The sequence below is a fragment of the Panicum virgatum genome, chromosome 2K, assembly GCF_016808335.1.
Source record: "Panicum virgatum strain AP13 chromosome 2K, P.virgatum_v5, whole genome shotgun sequence".
NCBI classification, from domain to species: domain Eukaryota; kingdom Viridiplantae; phylum Streptophyta; class Magnoliopsida; order Poales; family Poaceae; genus Panicum; species Panicum virgatum.
Genome location: NC_053137.1, coordinates 19,913,584 through 19,935,572, shown reverse-complemented (window position 1 = coordinate 19,935,572; position 21,989 = coordinate 19,913,584). Strand labels below are relative to the sequence as shown.

The 21,989-nt window shown below is 43.5% G+C and overlaps 2 protein-coding genes across 14 annotated transcripts; both read right to left on the bottom strand.

Moving 5' to 3' along the window:
* Positions 1 to 5,021: 5,021 nt before the first annotated feature.
* LOC120670598 lies at positions 5,022 to 11,893 on the bottom strand. Of its 6 annotated transcripts, none has more exons than XM_039950743.1 (16): positions 11,186 to 11,370; positions 10,787 to 11,025; positions 10,620 to 10,661; positions 10,325 to 10,526; positions 10,038 to 10,112; positions 9,845 to 9,946; positions 9,708 to 9,748; positions 8,005 to 8,118; positions 7,263 to 7,377; positions 6,969 to 7,159; positions 6,778 to 6,894; positions 6,547 to 6,627; positions 6,202 to 6,440; positions 6,038 to 6,088; positions 5,904 to 5,943; positions 5,022 to 5,816 (listed from the first exon to the last, which is right to left on the bottom strand). In XM_039950743.1, the coding sequence occupies exons 2-16, from the start codon at positions 10,844 to 10,846 to the stop codon at positions 5,241 to 5,243; spliced, it is 2,046 nt and encodes a 681-aa protein (XP_039806677.1). In that variant the 5' UTR covers positions 10,847 to 11,025; positions 11,186 to 11,370; the 3' UTR covers positions 5,022 to 5,240. The 6 variants fall into 6 exon arrangements, with proteins under 6 accessions (XP_039806677.1, XP_039806709.1, XP_039806697.1 ...); XM_039950775.1 differs by having other exon boundaries at positions 10,787 to 10,800; positions 11,186 to 11,348; XM_039950763.1 differs by lacking the exons at positions 10,787 to 11,025; positions 11,186 to 11,370 and adding an exon at positions 11,697 to 11,893 and having other exon boundaries at positions 10,620 to 10,774.
* Positions 11,894 to 12,471: 578 nt separating this feature from the next.
* LOC120670554 lies at positions 12,472 to 20,273 on the bottom strand. 8 transcript variants are annotated; one of them, XM_039950714.1, is made up of 7 exons: positions 19,970 to 20,271; positions 19,768 to 19,865; positions 16,198 to 18,679; positions 14,186 to 14,301; positions 13,467 to 13,902; positions 13,316 to 13,358; positions 13,041 to 13,221 (listed from the first exon to the last, which is right to left on the bottom strand). In XM_039950714.1, exon 3 carries the CDS (start codon positions 18,544 to 18,546, stop codon positions 16,312 to 16,314), a length of 2,235 nt encoding a protein of 744 aa, XP_039806648.1. In that variant the 5' UTR covers positions 18,547 to 18,679; positions 19,768 to 19,865; positions 19,970 to 20,271; the 3' UTR covers positions 13,041 to 13,221; positions 13,316 to 13,358; positions 13,467 to 13,902; positions 14,186 to 14,301; positions 16,198 to 16,311. The 8 variants fall into 8 exon arrangements, with proteins under 8 accessions (XP_039806661.1, XP_039806648.1, XP_039806654.1 ...); XM_039950736.1 differs by having other exon boundaries at positions 13,080 to 13,358; positions 13,467 to 13,702; positions 13,814 to 13,902; XM_039950720.1 differs by lacking the exon at positions 13,316 to 13,358.
* Positions 20,274 to 21,989: the final 1,716 nt, after the last annotated feature.

The following is a 21,989-nucleotide window of genomic DNA, read 5'->3' as shown; positions in this document are numbered from 1 at the left end:
AAAATGCTGTCTGCGGTTTCTTGACTCAACCGCTCTGACGAGCATCTAGGAGCTGTCTGAACCGATTTATTTGCTGATTCTACAGGCCCGCTAGATACTTTTGTGGCTGGTGTTAGATTCGCATCAGATTCAGAGCCTTTCACTGCTCCTGCCAGAAAAAAAGAGGTCACATGCAGAAAAGGTATGCTGACAAAATGGGTTCATGTAAATCTAGAGGTACACACCTAGATAGAAATCCGTGGCAGTGATCGACCTTAAACATAGATAAGAAATGCAAAAACTGCCGTTTCAGATAAACATATATTATCCTCTTATTCACAAACAGAAAGAAACTATTATTTTTTTTATAGTGAAAGAAACTATTATTTCACAATTAAAGAAATATAGGCACATGATATCATGGGATACAGGGGCGTAGCTGGGCCTGGCAAAGTCTAAGGCCACTCAGTAGAGATGATGGGCTAGATGAACTGAGCATCTGCATCTACAGTATATAAAATCCAGCCCAACGCCTAGGGTTATGACCCTAGTGGCCTTAGGCGTTCCTAGGATAGAAAAGATTTGACGATGACTCGGGCTGGAGACATGGGTTCTTTTGCAGCCTTTCAAAAAAAAAGGTTCTTTCAGTATACTAACCTCCTGTGTAGAATTTTTCCAAGAAATTCCTTCCCCAACCACTTCGAACCTTCATTGTTCTTTGTTTTCAGCAGCTTATTTCAAATCTTCACTACAAAGTAAAGGAAGCGATATAATACAATGTAAAGAGGAAATTAAATTACAAAACAGTATGATAAACTTCTAGTTCCAGCACAACAAAATGTAAAGATTTTTCTCAAATACATACTTTTTGAAATCGTTATGTTTTATAAGTAGCAAAAATATGATTTTTTTTGCCAGAGCTACATTTTGCAGATATAGTCAATGCAGAAATCTGGCATAGTTTTTCACGGTAAAGGGAGTAGTAAAATGGCATGATTATGATAACATGGCATCTAATTTACACTACCATAAATGCCATGATTATGATAACTAACAATTTTCAGTTTTGACAAGCAATATTATGGCGTTATTTTCATAGTCATCAATTTTATGAAACTTAAAATAAAATCGACTCCAAGGATCAATGCTATCATAGTAACAGGTAAAAGAATGCAGCAATAAGAACATTGCTAATAAGGATGTACAGATTAACAAAACTATCAGAGCAAGCTGACCATTATCAGATACCAATTTAGTGGATGAGTTATTTCTAATAATTAGATAGAAACAACAATGCACAAAAACATTAGAACTTGTGCAAACAAAGGAAATAATTCCTCATAAATGATGGGAAATATATACCCAATAAACATGCTGGCTGTGCACATCCAATTCTAGCAGGGCTCTTGAACTTCTGGAATCACGATGACAACACATTGCTAGCTTAACGCACAGGATTATTAACCCATCCCATCCTCACTCGACCACACATGAGATGCACAGTGTAGGGAACAGCAATTGGACCCATGTTCTCACCAAGCGAATTATAAAAAGAAAAGAAAAGGACGTCTCTTTTTACCTTCTTCCTCAAGTTCCCATCTATCGCTTTCCCTTCCAAAATTACTAGTAACCTAGACCCACAAATATAGTGCTCAAATGGGCTGTCCCCACTAGCACCTAGATCTGCTATTTTCAACTCTCCGAACCGCCTGCGTTGCTATTGCTTGTAATAAACATTATCACACATCTATACATGAAAAAGTGAAGAAGCTGTTACTTACCAAACAGATGCGCCGATATATCAGAGCAAGATTGCTCGAGTTTCGAATTAGGTCATGGCGGACGCCATAGCAACGAGCCCTAGGCGCGCAAACTTATGAGTTGGATTCCTTAAGGATGAAGGAAAAAAAGGATCAAGTGCTAGAACTTGATATTCGATTGGATCCGCAAAGCAGCCGAAATGTCAAGAGAAGTGAAGAAATAAATTTCTCTACAATAGGATGGAGAATTCCCACTTCTCATAGCCCAAGGCAACCATTTATTTTGGAGAAGAGATTGGACTCATGTAATAAATCTAAAAATAGGGGTGCTTATGTAAATTGTCATCTAGTTGGTGGCATATCTTCTACTGATAGAAAAGCAGCTTTTTGAGGTCATGTCACACCATCCGTGAGGTTATACAAAACTGAATCCCATGTTACATGTGTTACATTGTCCCCACAGAGCTATTATTTGAAATAGTTGTATCTCTTATGAAACCATAGGTTTTCCGTTTTCCTTTTGACAAATATTGTGTTGCATGGCTAGTTGAACAACTATAACGCTATTATCCTACTATGGCTATTAGGGCTAGTATTGATATATATATATGCTAACTATCTGTGCTGGCAATGGCATGGATAGCTCTTATCCGCGTCATTAAGTCACTATCATCCTTGAAAGGGTACAGATGAGGGTTAGAATCCAACATGGTGGTGTTTTTATAGTAGTGAGAATCTAGGTGTTGATGCCTCAAATGCACATACTCTAAATACTATACACCGTGGAGAGGGATGCTTGTGAGGAACCGGCCACCCCTGGACCGCCACGTGCCCCTGCTGCGTTGAAAAGGTGAGACCGTCCGTGAAGAGAGACGCGCGACGCGGCCCATGGTTTTGTAGCGCCCACGTGCCGCGACTGCAGCGGAACGGCACCGCCGGCCCCCCACCCCCCAAAAAAAACCTTCGCGGGACGGCGCGTCCGCCGGCGTGCCGCACCGCCTTGCCTCGCCTGTCGGTTGGGCCCACCGGAGTGCCCTTGACCCGGCCTCACGGGATGCCGCAGCTTCTCGCTCAGCCCCTTTTTGGTTTCGGGTAGCTCTGGCAGAGGCGGTGTAGGGTTCGGGAAGCGAGGGCGGCTTCAGCAGAGGAGTAATTTGTACACCACAAGCACATGGTGCAGTTGTAGATTTTTCTAGGAGTATTCTCCCAAGGTTTGTCAAATGATAGAATGAACGACACTCTTCTCAAGGATGTAGGTCGACTCAAATCCTCTTCCACACACAAATGGATATGTCCTAAGCATTATGCATTGGCTACGTACTCACTCGTTCCTTTTTCCCCACTGGGCACTACAACACAATGGTAATCAATCACCTCGCTCATTGGCACTATAATGATGCATCCATAGAGATTAAGATAACCATACCGAGATTCATAAGATGATCATAAGCATATAGAACAACCACAACAACATAAAAGATCAAGAACCCCCCCCCCCCCCCAAATCATAGGGAAGAACAATATATATACTTCGCGATCTTACGCGTATTGATACAAATACGACATTTCAAACTTCGAAGAATATCATCACCAAAGATAGAAGTGAGGGGGAGGTCGGAAGCCGTTTGTTGATTGGCATAAGGTGGTTCTCTACCTTCTTGAGGTCACCGGCATTAGTTCTTGTGGTTATATAATCTATTCTCTCTGTCTCCTATCTTATGATGGCTATGGTTTGGTAGAATTTCCCATCCCCTTATTTAGATGATCGAGATGTATTTATACATGTTATACAAATCTATGTACGCTGGGATTTCTTCTAGGTGAAGGGTCGGGACAAGTTCCCTAAGGCTAGTCCCAATGGGCAGTTTCATTTTGTTGTTTCCAAGAATGCTATGTCACCAAAACACAAATGAAACCATGGATGAAACTCACTCCACAATGCATTGTTTCATATTTGATATTTCATAGGCTCTCATCACATAATTCCAAGACTCATCAACAGTTGGTAACCGTGCATACATAGTTTCATCTAGATGAAACTCATCTCATCTCTCTCCTCATTAATCTAGTGCCACATCATTTAAAATGGTGACATGACATCCTATTAAATGTGCATAAAACTCTCATGAAACCTCCATTGGGAGTGGCCTAAGCATATCATGCTTTCATCTAGTGGCTTCAGTACTCGAATTGAAGAAAGGCAGGCCAAGAAGCTCCAACCAATGTGTTTATATAAAAGTTGTGGATCTTCTCGAGGTGAGCAATTAAAAAAGCCAAGTTTAGGGCATGACTATGTGTTGCCTATAAAAGGTGAAGGCCCATGAGTGAAATCAAACTTTTCACTAGCAGACCACTTTTTTTTGGACGAGCAGAACAAACATCACTTGCTCAATTATTATCAAATATCAACCATCACTAGGGTAGAATACATTTCGCGGTTCTTACAGTTACTTATTCTAGCAGAAGGGAAAAATGTTTCACACAGGAAAAGTATTCTAGAAGAAGAAAAATAATGTGTGGGTGCAACATAATGTCGCTACGTGTAGGGATGAAAGTAGGAATTGAAAGATACCTTACCGGCAGTACACAACATAAACTGATCGAATTTCACATTCATGGGAAGAGTTTAAGAAAATTCATAGAAACTTGGATTGAAAACACCGGAAGTGTTGTCCTAACTAAATATAGCAAGTGTAGGCCCGAAGTGTAAAATAAACCAAGGGGAGAGAGGTGATTCGAACCATTCAGAAGGTTGAGATTGCACGCACTAGCTACCTCATCTGCGTTTTTTTGTGTGAACTGACGTTGTATACAATCAATTTGAACCGATATTGAACAGGTTAGCCTGTTGGTCCAACCATTGATCCACCAACCTCACGAATTCGATGACTAGTCTAGTGTTTTGTAGTATACCCAAAGGACGAGCTCAAGAATAGCTACCTGCCCACTATCCCAAGGCTTGCTTAGCTTACTCATGCACCAGTGATGAAATTGATTGGCGAGGTGGAACCAATGCCTTGCTGTAGAACACTGGTGCTGCGGCGCTGCAAGGTGCGCCGCTGCTCGCACCTTCTGGGTTGTTAATTGTTGCAACCAGAGTGATATAAGAATTATTGATGCTCTCTAGATTAAGTTCACAGCTGTAAAATTCAGCACAAAGACCATAGAACTCAGATTTGATTAAAGCCAACATTTTTTTAGAAAGCATCCATTAAAACCATCAGTTCCAGGGGCTTTTATCTGACAGGAGTTGCCTGATTATCAGATCAATTTCATCTGTACTAAAAGGTTCAACCAAGCTGCTGAGATCCAGCTGAATATTGATTAGAGAAGCTAGGTCAAACTTTAGTTTATGAGTTGATTTATCGCATGTCATCAAATCAATACACGAATAAGTAAAACAACTGCATTGATCGGCCTCACCTGTGCCACTAGTATTCTAAGTTTATTTCACAAGGTCTAAAAGTCTTCACACGAGTCTATATCAGGTGGGGCACTCAATCATGGGGGTAAGACAACTTCTTGGCATAATATGAGATCTGACAGGGTCTTTCCATGCCGATCAATCCTTCTCGAACAGTTCACGCCACCATCCAGGATGTTCCTCACCACAACATTCATAGAGCTTATGCCTGGGACGTCGTAAATCTCAACGCTCACAAGCTCAAGCAGATTGATTCGACGCTGAATCACTCGGTCATCAGGAAAAGACGACAAATCAAGTAGAGGTGAAACAACATTCTTCACCCAATCCGGAGTAATCACTGCCCTAAGCCGACCAATGTCACCAGGGAAGTGAGGAATGATAGAAAAGTTAATATCATTCCCTTTATCACCAACTCTGCTGTGGGCTATATGGTAAAGGGCGATCTTTTTCCCAGGTGAAGCGCGGACAGGGGATGGTTGTGTCCCCATGCTTGTGTTAATGTGTTGACTGCACATTGCGCGACTTGTTGGGTTCTTTTGTGTCTGTAAGATATGCATCTGAACCGTTTCAGAATCCATGGCCTGATTCTGCAGGCAACGAATGCTAGCCTTCTTTGCATGCGCTTGCCAGAAGATGTTTTCCCTGTCAACCTGTCCAAACCACCACATGTCATTGAAAGCTACGTATGTTCCAATCAGGCAATCACTCATGGGATGATTCATCGTGATTATCCATACCAGCATCTTTTGTAGAATTAGTTCCTTCCTCTGTCCAGTGCTGTAAGTGTCAAACAGATGCATTAAATGGGTAAGGTGACCCCAGAACCAAGAATGCTGCATGTATCTTTCATTGGACGAAATAATAAAAATACCATGTGTCATAGTTCATTGGTTCATTGGAATTAATACCAGTCCTGACTTTACTATAAATGCAAACAAAAAACTGACACAGGTTATCATCTGTATAATATAATGCCTCAGCGCCAACAGTTTGGATTGTTAAAACAAAAGGAGCACCAAAATTACTTGTGAATACCTGATGCCGCCACCACCAGCTGGACCATTTGTATATAGTGCAATAAATTCTTCAACAAACTGAACAGCATGCTCTTCAAGCTCAAAGAGGCCATCCATCCGAAGTCTAGCATCTATTACTTGCTTGCACAAGTAACTATCCTTATCACTTCCTATAGCTTTCAAACTATCATAGCCCATGATGTATGAAACAATTTTTTCATCAATGTCAGCATATGTTTCACCCATCCACGACCTAACCTAATGTCAGATGAAAAGATTTAAATAGAAACAATCTTTTCATTACTTTGTTTAAGAGGACTTGAGATGAAAGAAATAGCAGGTCAACACTACTTCCTTAACTTACAAGGTATTCTGCGGCTTGAGCTCGCTTTAAGCATTGATGCCCCCCATAAGATATTTCACCCCAGCCTTTCCATCCACCTTCCTGAAAAAACATGTAAAGTTCACACTGATCAGAACTTATTCCCACCTAAATAAATAAGTTGATACACAAACGGCCCTTGTTCAACGAATAAGACACTGTATCTGTCTGAAGAAAGTTGAGATTATCAACTTAGTACATTAATTTACATACAGTAGGAGATAACTGGAGGAGTTTCTCAGGGCGACAAGCATCAGATGGTTTCGCCCCTTCACATTGGACCTTGTCTTTTGATATTTGGTGAAACTGCACATTACAGAAATCTACAACCTGCTCCACAAAAATATAATAAATGTTTGAATCAGCAGGCTATAATTTTAACTGTATTTTGCTTTTTGCTTCACCAGATCAGGAGTAATGTAGTTTGCTGGGTCTCCAACTTCATAAAGAAGCTGTTCTGAACAAGTACTGTGGCTCAAAAGACCACCGCTGCCAACTGCCTTACCGACAATAACTTCTCCTCCATAACTAACTTCGGCATATGGAAGGGACAAATCCACAAGTTGTTCAAAAGAAAAATCCCTATACTCATCTCCTGCTCATTATGACGTCACAAATAAACCACATAAAAAATAAAATTACTCTTACAGCTAAAAAAATGCCCTAATTTATTTTGAAAGGAAAATAAAGAAATGTACCAGGGTGCATGAAATATCCTCCAGTGAGTTGGCAGCCACATTCTAAAAGATGGCTAGCTAATGTCCCTTGTGCCAACTCCTCCATGTCATTCCAGTTCCAACCTAATTCATAGATCTATTTTGAAAGCAAAGGATAAATCATGAACTACCATAGGAAAAAATTGTCAGGACATTCTGGATGAACTTCATTATAGTGTGCAATCAATAGAAACAACAATAATATCCCAAAGCTGTTAATAATAGAAGTAGTACAAATTTGAGTTTGAGTACATGTTCCAACCTAACACATCTAATTCTGACAATCAAAAGTGATATAATATGAGCTGGATATTCTTAGCAAGCAAATGATTGTTTTGCAAAGAATCAGGAAGACAGCAAATTAAGCATGCTAATAAGTATGGCTCAACGATTGCCTAGTCACTTAACTTCTAATGCAGACATATAAAACAGATATTTGGGTACATCCTGCAGTTATATCATCTCATCGAGCTTTGCTAGTACAAATATGCATATGATCCTTAAACAGTACATGCTCAGAACATTGAGCAGAAGTCAATAAATCAAAAGATGAGGGGCGAAAAGGTAACTCATGACAAACAAACCAAGAAAGTTAAAGGTAGCCTTATATCTCATCACACAAATTTATCCAAGTTCATCACACATTAAGAGTATCAAACAGCAAAGGACATCACACCAATAGCAAACAGCCAAACCTAAGATCTATGAAGTATGAATATCGTACCATAGGTGCTAGGAAGAGCGCAGCATCAGCAACACGAGAAGTAATGACAACATGTGGCTTATAGTTTTCCAAACAATGTACAATGGATGCTGCCCCAAGGTATGTGCTTCTTCCCTACATCACATACAAAAGAAATCAGTCAGATTTAACAAAGGTTATCAATCCCAAATTCTGTTCACTTAGTAAACTGTCTGAAAAAATGTAGGCATCAAAACAAGGCAACCAAAAGGTACTAATAAAAAGCTCAAAATAGCCATAACAGATGAAGGAAACAGTAAGATAAAATAGCGTAGGTTATAAATCCCAAAAATTGTGTGCTTAGTAAAATGTCTGGAAAAATTCAGGCTATCAAAACAAAGCGACCAAGAAGTATTCATAAAAAGATCAAACTAGTCATAAATGAGGTACAATAGCTTGTCCAGAGCCCTGACATGTAATTAGATCTTCATTTGATCCTTTCTTGAGACAATTTTTATTTGATGTTGTTTCCAGGATTAGGATTTGGAAGAAAAGAATAGGAATGGAACAGCAGAACAGCAATAGCAAATCGGAATACGGAATGCAAAGTAGGTTACATACTACTGTAATAACTATGTATTTGAACACCTCACATCAATAATTGGTCCAATGTTCTACAGCAAATAACCACTCTTGTGTGGTGTCTTCCAGCAAAGACATCATTTTTTAGTGTCTTGTGGCAAAAGCCAGCTTCGAACAGTGTCCGCCAGCCAATTTTGCCTTGGAAAAACCTCACTTAGAAAAACAGATACCAGGCATCGAGTAACAAAGCTTACTCATTTGTACTTCACTGGAAAGTGGTTACAGGCATACTTATTAGTACCACATTACTATATCAGTATTATTAATGTGAAGTGACAAGGTAACATGTGGGTACAATATGGTAACAAATAGTTGTATCAAGTGTCATATGAGTAGTTCACATTCGTGAGTACCTAACTCTAGGTCAAGGTTTGGTTGGTTGCTAATCAGTTTGGTTGCTATTGTGTGTGGAATCCATGTACATAGGTTTAGGTGCAGAACTCATTTGTTTGAAGCAAATAAAATCACAATCCTGCCAGTGGCGGAACCAGCTAGGTAGCACTATATGCCTTGGACTACCCAAAGTTTTGTGATTTTCTCTTTCACTAATGAACAATTTAATAAACTTTAGCACAAAATAAAGACCATATGGACACATATACTAGTTAGGACTACCCTAAGCTGAAATCCTGGTTCCGCTACTGCAATCCTGCAGATTTCATTTATGCTGTCCATTTGTTTAGGATATTTTGGGTTTGGAATCAAGATCCTTCTCTACTCCTCATGGATATACAAATATATCAACATGCATGGGCCAAATGGGGCCTTAGTCACATACATAATTCAAATTCTCTACTGTCTCCTACTGCAACATTATCTCATACTGCAAGTCTGCAACAATGACCATTGCATTTTGCTCAAAAAAACACATTGACTGCTACATTTTCTAACTTGGACCTTTCAGCAGAACAAGTGAAACTAGTGGCCACAATGGTTTTAAAAACAAGACAGCTTTTTTTTTCAGAATCAGGACAACAGCATAGAGATATTTCTCTGATTGGGGGGGGGGGGGGGTTAAGAATAGTCCTTGAATTAGATTAAATTGAAGGAAGACATGTGAATGGTAATCGCTGTTGAGAGGTCTCAAGTGATCAATAAATTACCCCACCAGCACCTGTTGATTCATCAGATGATAGAGGGATTCCTACAAAAATAGGCAAAATTAAGAATAGCAGTAAGAATACAACAACTCTTGATTTTCAACCGATCATGATTTTCAAGCAGCACAGAGATATAGCACCTTGAGTTTTAAAGGATGATTCATAAGCTACAGCTACTGTTATCTCCAGTCCCAAAATAGATGCCAGGTTCAGTACTTCTTTCTGTGCTCCAAGAGGATCCACTAACATAACAGGAAGAAACAGGCAAAAGAAGTGAAAAAGAAAAACTCAAGTTACTTGCAATAAGTTACACTACAGTCAGCAGCGTCTTACTTGCACCCATGTTAGTTATTATGCAAACTTTCCGTTCAAAAGCCAATGGTAGTAGTACAGACATCCACTCTTTGACTGCATAATGCCATAAAATGAAACTATGGATCAAAGAACAGCTTATTTATCATAGTAGATGCAGGAAAGCATAAAGAAAAGTGCATAAATTTTAGGGAGAGAAATCACCATTACAAGTAAAACAGGTGTGTGATTTGATAATTTGAAATAATCATGTATGCACTCAAGAAGATAGCAGGTACCATAAGAAGGGATACTTCTCAAAAGCATACCTCGAGGATCATATCCTTTGCCTCCCGACACCATAATTCGGAAACGATCTGCAAGAGTCCGCTCTGCCAAACACTCGAGCACTAGGTAGTTAAGCTCCTTGACTCTCTGCAGTAATTTTAAAGCAGCCATTGGCCTGTCTCCTCCAAATCCAGCCCCACAGCCAACATACACTTTATCCTTGTGCCGCCTAGGATTGCTCCGCTGTCCAGTTAAAGTAGTGGTAATCAGATGGAAGCCCTCGTTTCACCAAGTTGTATTTCAGATATGAATTAATAAGTTCCACAATGTACTAACCAGCTTCACCACACAGTTTTGAACCTCTTCCATTGTTACCGCTTCGTTCAATTATTCAGCTTTCAGCACAAAGACGATCGGTAGAAGCGGGTATCACATGGAAACCAGCAGCTCTGCACTAATTTTAGATATTTCAACTCACAACACTAGAGTATCTGCAGGCAAAGGTTCAAGTTGGTCACTTCCAATTCACCAGTTTTGCACGTCATAGACAATGAACCAGACATATTGGCAACATATGGAACGAAATAGAGAAGGTTTTTCTTCAATAATTGTGATGAAACGCTGAGAACCTTTTGCCTACTGAAATATTTCACTTCTTAGTGCGGAAAGCTATAGTGTATTAGGCCAATTTGAAGAGGATTTTGGAAGCGATTTCCAAATTCCCTACTGCCGCACCAACTACCTACAACGCTACAGCCATGGATTTAGTAAACACAGCAGGCGGATAGTAGCAGTATCGGAGAGGGCGTGAATCCCTCGCGGGGCCGCAAATTCCGCGGCGTGGGGAAGCGCGGTGGCGCCCTAATCGATTGGGCTCGCGGGATGGTGTGCGGCTGACGTACCCCTTAAGAAGGTAGCCGCCCCCACGAAGAAGTCCCCGGCCGGACAGGAGGCTGGGCGGATCGCCGGCAGACGCGGCTGTTTTGGGGGCGGAGGAGGAGCACGGGAGCGAAGCCGTCGGCCCCCGAGTGCTCGAGCTCGGGTTGCCACGTAGGAGTAGCTCCGTCAGTGGGAATGGGATCCGAGTGTCAGAAGCGACACGAGTCGAAGCAGGCTTTTTGTTCGCTTTTCTTTTCGGATTTATTTCGGCTTATTTTAGTTTATTTTTTTTATATAATATTATTAAATCAGCCGGCTTTTAAATCAACGGAACAACCCTTACCGTTCTTTGAAACAGTGTTAGGTGGCATATGGAAAGACCATTTTACCCCAAAATCTAATTAGTGGAAAAAAAACGAAAAGTAATTGCAGGCTGCCGCTGCCGTAACAGTGTTTTTTCTTGATAAAAAAAACGAAAACGAAAAGAAAGCGCAGGGCTGCTAGTGGTGGTATTAATAGCTGCTTTGACCTCACCCTTCTCCTTCTCCTTCCCCTTCCCTTCCCATTCTCTATGCTGGTTTGGTGTCGCTGCCGGGGCTGGTCAAGCTGCTGCCGCTGCTGGTAGTTGGAACGGGAGCATCAGCTGCCAGTCGAGCCGATCAATGGCGGGGACGCACCGTGCGAGGCCGCCGCCCCTGCGTGTGCGCCTGGAGCCGCCGCTGCCGCACCTGATCTAAAGTTCGGGAAGGGGAAAGTACGGGACTGGGGGAGAGGAGGATAACGATAGGGAGGGAATGAGGGGATAGGCACGGGCGTCTTTTCCTCTTCTGCCACCAAGGGCAATTTAGTCTGTTTACATAAAAACTACAAGATTGACTCACATGTTAAGAGAACAATACTGATAGAGTAGACGGTAGAATCAATTTAGGAATGAAACTTTAAACTAGTATCAAATAGTAGAAAATTTTGAACATTAGAAGATCAAGGAAGGAAAGGAATTAGCAATTTAGTAGTGCCAAATAGAAAATTTTTCTCGTTTGTTGGACGATCATATGTACACGGAGGGCATGCTTTTGAGCGGCATAGGCTGCAGGCCCACCACTGCTGATGGTCAACTTCTTTACCCAGCAAGCTGCAAATTTTTGATGATATTCACGGGAGAGCACTATTGATCTACACGGCCGTTTAGCCATGTTTAATCAGCCGTGTCTGTTTAACGACCATTTAATCTGAATAAATAGCTAAATGGTAGACAACCGATTGCTTAGCATTTCCTGTTTAAGCTAATACTGCTAGGGAGATAGGAGTGTGAGCGAATAAAGCGATTATTTATTTCGTAAAAAATCATGGATCATGCTCGAAACGAGTTGGACCTGCGGATGTTCAAATGTCAAGTGTCATCGGGTACGCTACAAGGCTTTTGTACAAATCCTGTCCCGCACGGCAGCTGGGAAGACGGCAAAACATGGGAGGCGCAAGGAAAAGGAATGGCGCGTCAGGTAAGCCAACCAGTGGTTACCGTCCCTCCACTCACCAACCCAACTGGAGTAGCTACTACAAAGGCGGTGGCACCGCCAACACGACAGCTTGGGACGGAAGGCAAAGCATGTTTGAGGGCAGCACGGATGGAAAGATGCGCCCGCGTATGCGAGGAATGAAGCACGCCAGCCCTGAGCCGACCAGTGTAACCACTCACCAGGGGAGTGAATGATGATAATATCATTCACTCTGCTGTAGGCTATATGGTAAAAGGCAATCTTTTTCCAAGGTGAAGCACGAACAGGGGATGGTTGTGTCCCATGCTTGTCTCAATGTGCTGGCTGCCCATTGCGCGATTTATTGGGTTCTTTTGTGATTTTAAAACATGCATCTGAAACATTTCAGAATCCGTGGCCTGATTCTGCAGCCAAGGAATGCTTGCCTTCTTTGCAATGAGCTCACCATAAGATGTTTTCCCTGTCAACCTGTCCACATGTCACAAAAAGCAAAATATGTTCCAATCACTCACGGGATGATTCGTCATGATCATCCATACCAGCATCTTTTCCTCTGTCCAGTGCTGCAAGTGTCCAACAGATGCATTAAACAGGCAAAGTGACCCCAGAATCAAGAATGCATGCATATATCTTTCATTGGACGAAATAATGAAATACCATGTGTCATAGTTCATTGGAATTGACACCAGTCCTGACTTTACTATAAATGCAAAAAAAAAAAAATAACGCAGGTTATCATCTGTATAATAATTAGCCACAACAGTTTGGATTGCTAAACAAAAGGAGCACCAAAATTACTTGTCAATACCTGATGCCACCACCACCAGCTGGACCACTTGTATATTGTGCAATAAATTCTTCAACAAACTGAACAGCATGCTCTTCAAGCTCAAAGAGGCCACATCCATCCGAAGTCTAGCATCTATTACTTGCTTGGACGAGTAACTATCCTTATCACTTCCTATAGCTTTCAAACTATCATAGCCCATGATGTATGAAACAATTTTTTCATCGATGTCAGGATATCTTTCACCCATCTACAACCTAACCTAATGTCAGATGAAAAGGTTTAAATAGAAACAATCTATTCGTCACTTTGCTTAAGAGGACTTGAGATGAAAGAAATAGCAGGTCAACACTACTTCCTTAACTTACAAGCCATTCTGTTGCTTGAGCTTGCTTTAAACATTGATGCCCCCCATAAGATTTTTCACCCCAGCGGCCCAGCCTTTCCATCCACTTTCCTGAAAAAACATGTAAAGTTCACACTGACCACTTATTCCCACCTAAATAAATAAGTTGATACACAAATGGCCCTTGTTCAATGAATAAGACAGTCTGTCCGAAGAAATTTGAGATTATCACCAACTGAAATCAAGTCATATAACTCATGGACCAAGAAAGTTAAAGGTAGCCTTATATCTCAGCATACAAATTTATCCAGGTTCATCGCACATTAAGAGTATCAAACAACAAAGAACATCACTATTAGCAAACATAAGAGCTATAAAAGCATGAACATCGTACCATAGGTGCTAGGAAGAGCACAGCATCAGCAACACAAGAAGTAATGACAACACAAGTGGCTTATAGTTTCCCAAGCAATGTACAATGGATGTTGACCCCAGGTATGTGCTTCTTCCCTACATCACATACAAAAGGAAACAGTTAATAAAGGTTATAAATCCCAAAATCTGTTCACTTATTAAAATGTCTGAAAAAAAATGCAGGCATAAAAACAAGGCAACCAAAAGGTACTAATAAAAAGCTCAAAATAGCCAAAACAGATGAAGGAAACAGTAAGATAAAATAAAGAGTAAAATGCACCAGATGTCCACCAACCTGTAAGGGTGTGACATTTAGGTCAATGAACCCGAAAAGTGCATTTTTAGGTCCATCACTTGTGATTTGTCACTTACGCCCATAAACTTGAAAACATAGGTCCATAAACTCTAATAGTGCATTTTTGGTCCATAAACTTGTAATTTGTATCATTTAATTCAGAAAGTGCATTTTTAGGTCCATGAAATTTATCCATGAGCAGTCATGTGGCTACAGACGCACCCACAAAGGTCGCCCTGATATCGCTTCATGAATATCTTTCAACCACTCAGCAAGAACCACTCTTGGTTAACCTAAGTCTAACGTTGTCACAAGATTTTTCGTCACAACACCTGGCGGCATCATATCCGGCCACCTAATCCACAGGACATAATATCCTCTACCACGGTGCACGTCACAAACCATCCCCCCCCCCACAATCCTAATACATGTCAAAAATAAGTCTTTCATGCCTCCTCTGTCCTCTCCCTATGCACTTGATACTAAATAAGGGCTCAAATTTAACCCTTCTGCCGAAACTCCAGCAACGTGAGGGGCACCGTGTAAAATCATGTTGGTGCGATATCAGTGGATGAATGCTAGATCGGGCCTAGGTGGCACAAACTCACTCAGAAAAATAAATACCAGGCATAAGCTCACTGATTTTGTACTTTACTGGAAAGTGGTTACAAGCATACTTAATAGTAACTCATTACTATATCAGTATTATTAATGTGAAGTGACAAGGTAACATGTGGGTACAATATCGTAACACATAGTTGTATCAAGCGGCATATGAGTTGTTCATATTCATGGAATACCTAACTCTAGGTCTAGGTTTGGTTGGTTGCTAATGAGATTGGCTTGCTACTGTGTGTGCAATCCATGTACTTTGGTTTAGATGTGCAACTCTCATTTGATCAAAGCAATTAAAATCAGTAAATCACAATGCTGCAGATTTCATTTATGCTCTCCATCTTTTTTAGGATGTTTTCGGTTTCAAATCACGATCTTTCTGTACTCATGGATATACAAATATATCAACATACATAGGCCAAATGGGGCCTTGGTCACATACATAGCCCAGACTACAATACTTGAAGTAATCCAAATTCTCTACTGTCTCCTACCGCAATAATGACTATTTACATTTTGCTCACAGAACACACTGACTGTTACGTTTTCTAACTTGGACCTTTCAGCCATACAAGTGAAACTAGTGGCCACAATGGTTTTTTAGATACCAGTCTGATCTTGATTGTTGATATCTACATTGTAGATAAACCAATCATAATTTTTAAGCAGCACAGAGATATAGCAACCTTGAGTTTTAAAGGATGATTCATAAGCTACAGCTACTGTTATCTCCAGCCCCAAAATAGAAGCCAGGTTCAGTAGTTCTTTCTGTGCTCCAAAAAATCCACTAACACAACAGGAAAAAACAGAGAAAAGAAGTGAAAAAGAAAAACACAAGTTACTCGTGATAAGTTACACTACAGTGAGCAACACCTAACTTGCACCCATGTTAGTTATTATGCAAACTTTCCGTTCAAAAGCCAATGGTAGTAGTACAGACATCCACTCTTTGACTGCATAATGCCATAATATAAAACTATGGATCAAAGAACAGGCTATTTATCATAGTAGATGCAGGTGTGTGATTTGATAATTTGAAATAATCACATATGCACACAGGATTCAGGAAGGATAACAGGTACCATAAGAAGGAACACTTGTCAAAAGCATACTATCATCATGGTGATTGGGGAGAACTATTGCATCAAAATGGAAGGTCAAACAAGGCAGACCATTGTTAACTGTCTTAATCAACATTAGGAGGTTCCATTTGCCTCCACTGTTTCTGTGGTCTCTTGAAGAAGTTCTTTAGAAATAGCAGCTGGGTCAAGCTCATAGCTATCTTTGGGGACATTTGGAGCTTCTTTGCCTGACATCTTGTAAAAAGGCACTTGATGTGAAAACCGAAACATCTCTTCTTTGGGAATCTTCATGGCAGCATTCACATCCTGATGGTGCTCAAATACTGTTCGAAACCCGGAAACTTTAACTAAGGGAATAACGGAGATGCCATCATTTTCATCATAACCATCTAGTACCTCAACCACATCATAGACATGGAGCACATTATCTGGAGTGTCTTCATTCCATTCAGGGGACCAATTTCGATAAATAGCCCAGATGTCACCTTTTTGTGGATAAATTTTGATAATCCCACGCAGCCCTTTCTCCCATTTCATCTGGTGAGAGAACATGTTGACTATATCACAAGTTTCAGATTTACCAGTTCTGAAATCGCCACATGTCTTTGTGAAGCCAGAAGAAACCCAATTCAAAGGCCCAAATTCACTATTTGTCTTTGTTTCGAGATAGCTTATTTTGAGCTTGAATGGTTTCAAAGAGAAAACTTTCTGAATAAATGCATAATAACGAGGCATACCATCCTCATCATCATATGTAGCCCAAATTTGATCAATTTGAAAAGATTCCTCAGTGCGATCCTTGTCAAAATCATGGAAATCAGGATCAGGAACATTATATGACAAGGGGTCATCATCTTCATTTTCAGCATCTGAGCTAGTATTTGAATCAATCGCATTTGGATCAGCATGAACATCTTTATTGGTAGTAGGATCATCTGATGCTGCAGCTTCATTATCCCCTCCATTTTCCTTAACCACATGTTTTTTGGTTGTTTTTCCACTAGCAACAACTTGGGATGTTTTACTTTTCATTTCTGTTAGCTTGTTTTTCAGATCACTTTTCGCTTTTTCCAGCAAAAGACCCCTAACATCCAACTGGGAGAAGGTTTTGGCTAAACTTATGTGGATTGGAGGCTTGGATTTCCAATTGGGTCCACCATTAACACCTTGAAACTCATAGGGCCCAATGTTGCTTGAAAAAGATATATTCACACCAGGCACTCTAAAACAATTTGCTCCAGGACCTGATATGACCGATGAAGAACCAACTCCAGCATCTTTAACCATAGTCTTCATCTTCTTTCCAGATGCAACATCACCTGTTCCAAGATTAATGTTCATGCTTGCATAACTTTTTAGAGGATTGTACTTCCGCCGAAGAGCCTCTTCCCTTCTTGCCGCTGCTTGTGCCTCCTCCCTCTCCCTCTTAACTTTTTCATAAGTCTGGTGAACTACATTAGCAGCTTGAGCAGCAGCAGCAGACGATGCAGTGGCGCTAGCTGCACCAGCAGCCCTTGAAAATGGACCCCACTGCATAGTGCTTGTATTTTGTTTTGCACCACCAATGTTTGAATCCTGTCCCACAGTCTTATTTGGCGGTATTGGTACCTCTTTTGCTAGGAATGGCTCACGGCAGCTAGAGCAACGAAGATGGTGGTTCAGATACACCCTGAGGTACTCATAGTTCATCTTGCATTTGTTGCATGAGGTCCAAAATGTAGGAGGTTTTGACCCAGGTGCAGGTATAGGAGGGGATGATGCATGAGGGGGCGTGGCAGATGGCGGTGGAGGTTGAGGTGGGCGCACGGCAGGTGCTGTTGGCCCCACTGTTTGCTTTTTTACTGTCGGCTTGGAGGTGGCAGCAGCACTGGCAGCGAAATTATAGAAGCCATTAGATACACCAGAAGCCACACTTGCCTTACTTGATTGAGCCGTCCTCTGTTGGAATACCCTTACATTCCTCTTTTGGTCGTATACTGCTCTCTTGGCTTTATCGGATAGCAGTGTATATGCCTCTTGGACCATCTGAAAAGCACCCTCAGCACCCACTTGCTTGTTCTTGTCAGGGTGGAGCTGAAGAACCAACCTCCTGTACTGTTTCTTGATCACTTCATCATCTGCTGACGTGGCAACAGAGAGGATAGAGTACCAGTCCTTCTCCCCAGCAACCTTCACCTCCGAAGCAAGATAGATATCAAAGGTGGCAATCATCTGAGCAATGCCTTCAAGATCAGGAAAGAGCGCCCGAGCCTTGAGAGCGAATTTCATGGCACCTGGGAGGTCCCTCATTTCAAACTTCTTCTTTGCAATATCCTTTGCCCTTTGGGCCTCATCCCTGTTGCATTCCATTTCTTCGCACCTCAGATAGTACAAATAGCCACACCTTTTTACAATTGATTCACAGAATTTCGGTCCTCGGAGCACCCAAACTATTTGCAACAATCAGCGCCGAACACGTGAGCATACAAGAAGATTCCAAACCCTGTGCAAAGGGAATCAAATGTTACCTAAAATTTTGAAACTTACAAAAAAGTTGGAAACAGAGGCAAACCCAGTATACTATTGCAACAGCACAGATAATGAACAAGACATATCAGAAACATATGGAATGAAATAGAAAAGGTTAAACAATTGCGACGAAAATCTGGGAACCTTTTGCCTACTGAAACATTTTACTTCTTAGGGGGAAGAATCTACGGGGAATCTATTTATCGCGCGCGTGAATAGGATCGCTCGGGTCGCAGAAGAAGGCCGTTGTTCATCTTCCTCGAGCAGGCTGCGGCGGCGGCCGGAGGTTGGGCCTTCGGGGTCCGGGTTGCCGGGGTCCGGTGGTCACCACCGACCTTAGAAGAGGGGGTGGGGTGGTAGGGAAGCCAGGCGGCGGAGGCGGGTTGCGGGCGGTGGCGGTCGGCGGCGGGGACGCCGCCGGCCGGGGGCGGCGGGGAGACAAGTGGTGGGCCAGGCACCGGGCGGGGGAGCGCGGATTCGAGCTGATTAGTGTCGGCGGCGGCGGAGGGCGGCGGCGGAGGCGCCAGCGGCGGCGCCGGAGCCGGGGGAGGCGGGGGAAGGCGGGGGCGCAGCGGCCAAGAGGCTTCTGCGATGGCAGCGCCGCTAGTCGCGCGCGTTAGGAATAGACGTCCCCAAGAATCTATAGTGTATTAGACCAATTTCGAAGAGGATTCTGAAAGCGATTTCCAAAATCCCTACTGCCGCACCAACAAGACAATGAACAAGATATATTTTGATGAAGTAAAAACAGCAAGCAGATAGCGCTATCCAAACGAGGGGTCCATCCGCAAAATAAAATTTCGCAGCGGTCCACCGCCCGACGAGTCAGAGTTGTTCGCCACCGCCGCTGGCGAACGCTCCAGCTGCCTACTCTCAGTCTCGGGGCTAGTTTGGAAACTCAAATCCCTTTGGGATCCCTGACTTTTCCCAGGGTGAGCAATCCATGGGCATGTCATTTGAATAAAACTTAGTTCTCGATGGGAGGTTTTCCTTCCCTGGGTTTAGCTTCCCTTGCTTCCAAATAAGACCTCAGGGGCAGAGCCACCATTAGACAGGACCTACCGGCGTGCTCGCACCTCATGCTCCGGCAGCCCCTGCCCCTCCGTTTCTGCTGAGCCACAGGCATCAGGCGCCACCATGGATTGCCGAGGACAAGCGAGCTGCGGGCGTGAGAAAGAAGATGATGTGCGGCTGCCGGCTGGTCTGGTGGTGTTTCCGAGGCAGCTGAGCAGCAGCCAATAGGTGAAGGCCCAAGGGAACTTACCTGATCCAAATCACAGAGTCGATCGAATCGATTCCGAATTCTCCGTCGAACTCCTCCTGTTCGCCGGAGCTCCCAACACCGCCGCCCGTAGCGCGGGGAGGCCGCGCCTGCGCCGCCGCCCGTCGCGCAGGGGCTGTGCTTCCGCCGGTCCCGCGGGGGGCCAGCACGTCGCCAGCCGTCTCTTATGCCGCGCAACGCAGGCCGAGCGTGGCCGTGCACCGCCGCAGCCACCGCCGCTGAAACTCGATCTAGGGTTTCGAGGAGAGGAGGAACAATGGTGGTGGGGGAGAGAGACGAGATGAAGCGTTTGGGAAATGGGACGGGTGAGGAGAAGGGTAAAATGGTCTTTTCACATTTGACACTGTGACCTTTTCGCATAGCCAGGCTCTAAATAAAGGAACATATCGGGTGCAAACCAACCTCTTCGTGCAAACTATGGAAACTTCAATTTGAGCTATCAGATCAACATCCAAGGAGAGGGGCGCAGAGAGGTGGGAGGGGAGATTTGCAAAAATATGATTATCCAATCCAAGAGCGGGTTCAGGTTGTAAAATTACACAATCTCCCATACCTCTTAGATGTTGATCCAATGACTCAGATTGAAGTTTCTATAGTTTACACGGAGAGGTTGGTTTGCACCTGATACGTTCTCCCTCAAAAATGACTCTGGCTTCTCTTGTGGAGCGGCTTCTCTAATGGAGCTAAAACTGTTTTGCATAGCATTGAGCACTACTTGCCTCTCTCGTCGCAACTCTCTCTCTCCGACCATCTCGAGCTCCAAGCCACTGTTGCGAGAGCCTGCACCCATTCCCGCTACCGCCTCGAGCTCCAGCAGTCCACCGCACGCCTTGATCTCACACGCCGCGACCTCGAGCTCTCGCGCTGGCCGGCCGCCCCTACCCGAGCATCACGCTTACGCCGTGACCGGCCACCTTCGGCCCCCGCGTCGAGCTCCTACTACCAGCCGGCACGTCCCCATCGCTTCAAACTCCTTCGCCAGTCGGCCACCTTTGCCTAAGACCCGCGGTCTAGCTCCTACGCCGACCGGCCACCTCTGCCCAGGCTTTCAGCTCTCACTGCTGGCTATCGCCGGCCGGCCACTGACGGTGGGTGAGTACCACTGGCAGGGATTCGTGAGAATCCCTATTTAAATATTCAACCAAGAATGTAATACGCAATAGAAACCTGTTCTTGGCAGGGTTCAGTGGACATGGTGATCCAGACAGGTTCGGACCGCTCGGAAGTATAACACCCTACGTCTTGCGTGTTATCTGGTTTAGATATAGAGATGGGCTTCTCGTCTTAGTGATATAGGTCCTCAAAAAGAGTCGATCCTTTACATATTGCCCTTCCTCTCTATTTATGGCCTCCCCGTGGGGCTTTGGCGGAAGGCTCCTCTACCGCCTCAGGTGTGAACTCAGCGCCCCGTGAGGTGGGCGTTGTTACCTGTGTCAGCTCCTAGGGCCCAAATCTATCAGGCAGACTGGGCGGATAGGCCTGGCCTATGGGGCAGGCCTAACGTCTCTCGTGGTCGTCCCATGTGGGACTCCGGGATAGCTTTTATGCTACTTCGGGACCTCAGTCCACTCGGGGTCTCCTCTTGTGGGCATCTCGGGATGTGGCCATCTATCACGGCACTGTCTTAACGCGATGTTCGGATGTTTGAGGCAATTACTTGCAAGCCTGTAGCAAGCATCACGGGGCCTACACCCACGGCCGCTACGACCAGCAACGCCATCGGCATCAACTCACCCTCACCGACACCATCCACCGCCTTGGCTGACACAGGCCATGCCATGGGCTAGTTGACCTCAAGAACCAACACGTCCTACTGCAAGTCTACGGTGACCCCGCCGACATCCTCTCCATCTCAGAGTGCGCCCTTAGCAAGCACTGTTGCGGTCTCCAGCAAGACACCCAACTCATCCCCTAGCGCGCATAAAGTGTTTGATGAAATGGCGCCTCAACAGCAAGTGGCCATTGCTAGTGTTCTTGACACCACGGAGCATGACCACATCAC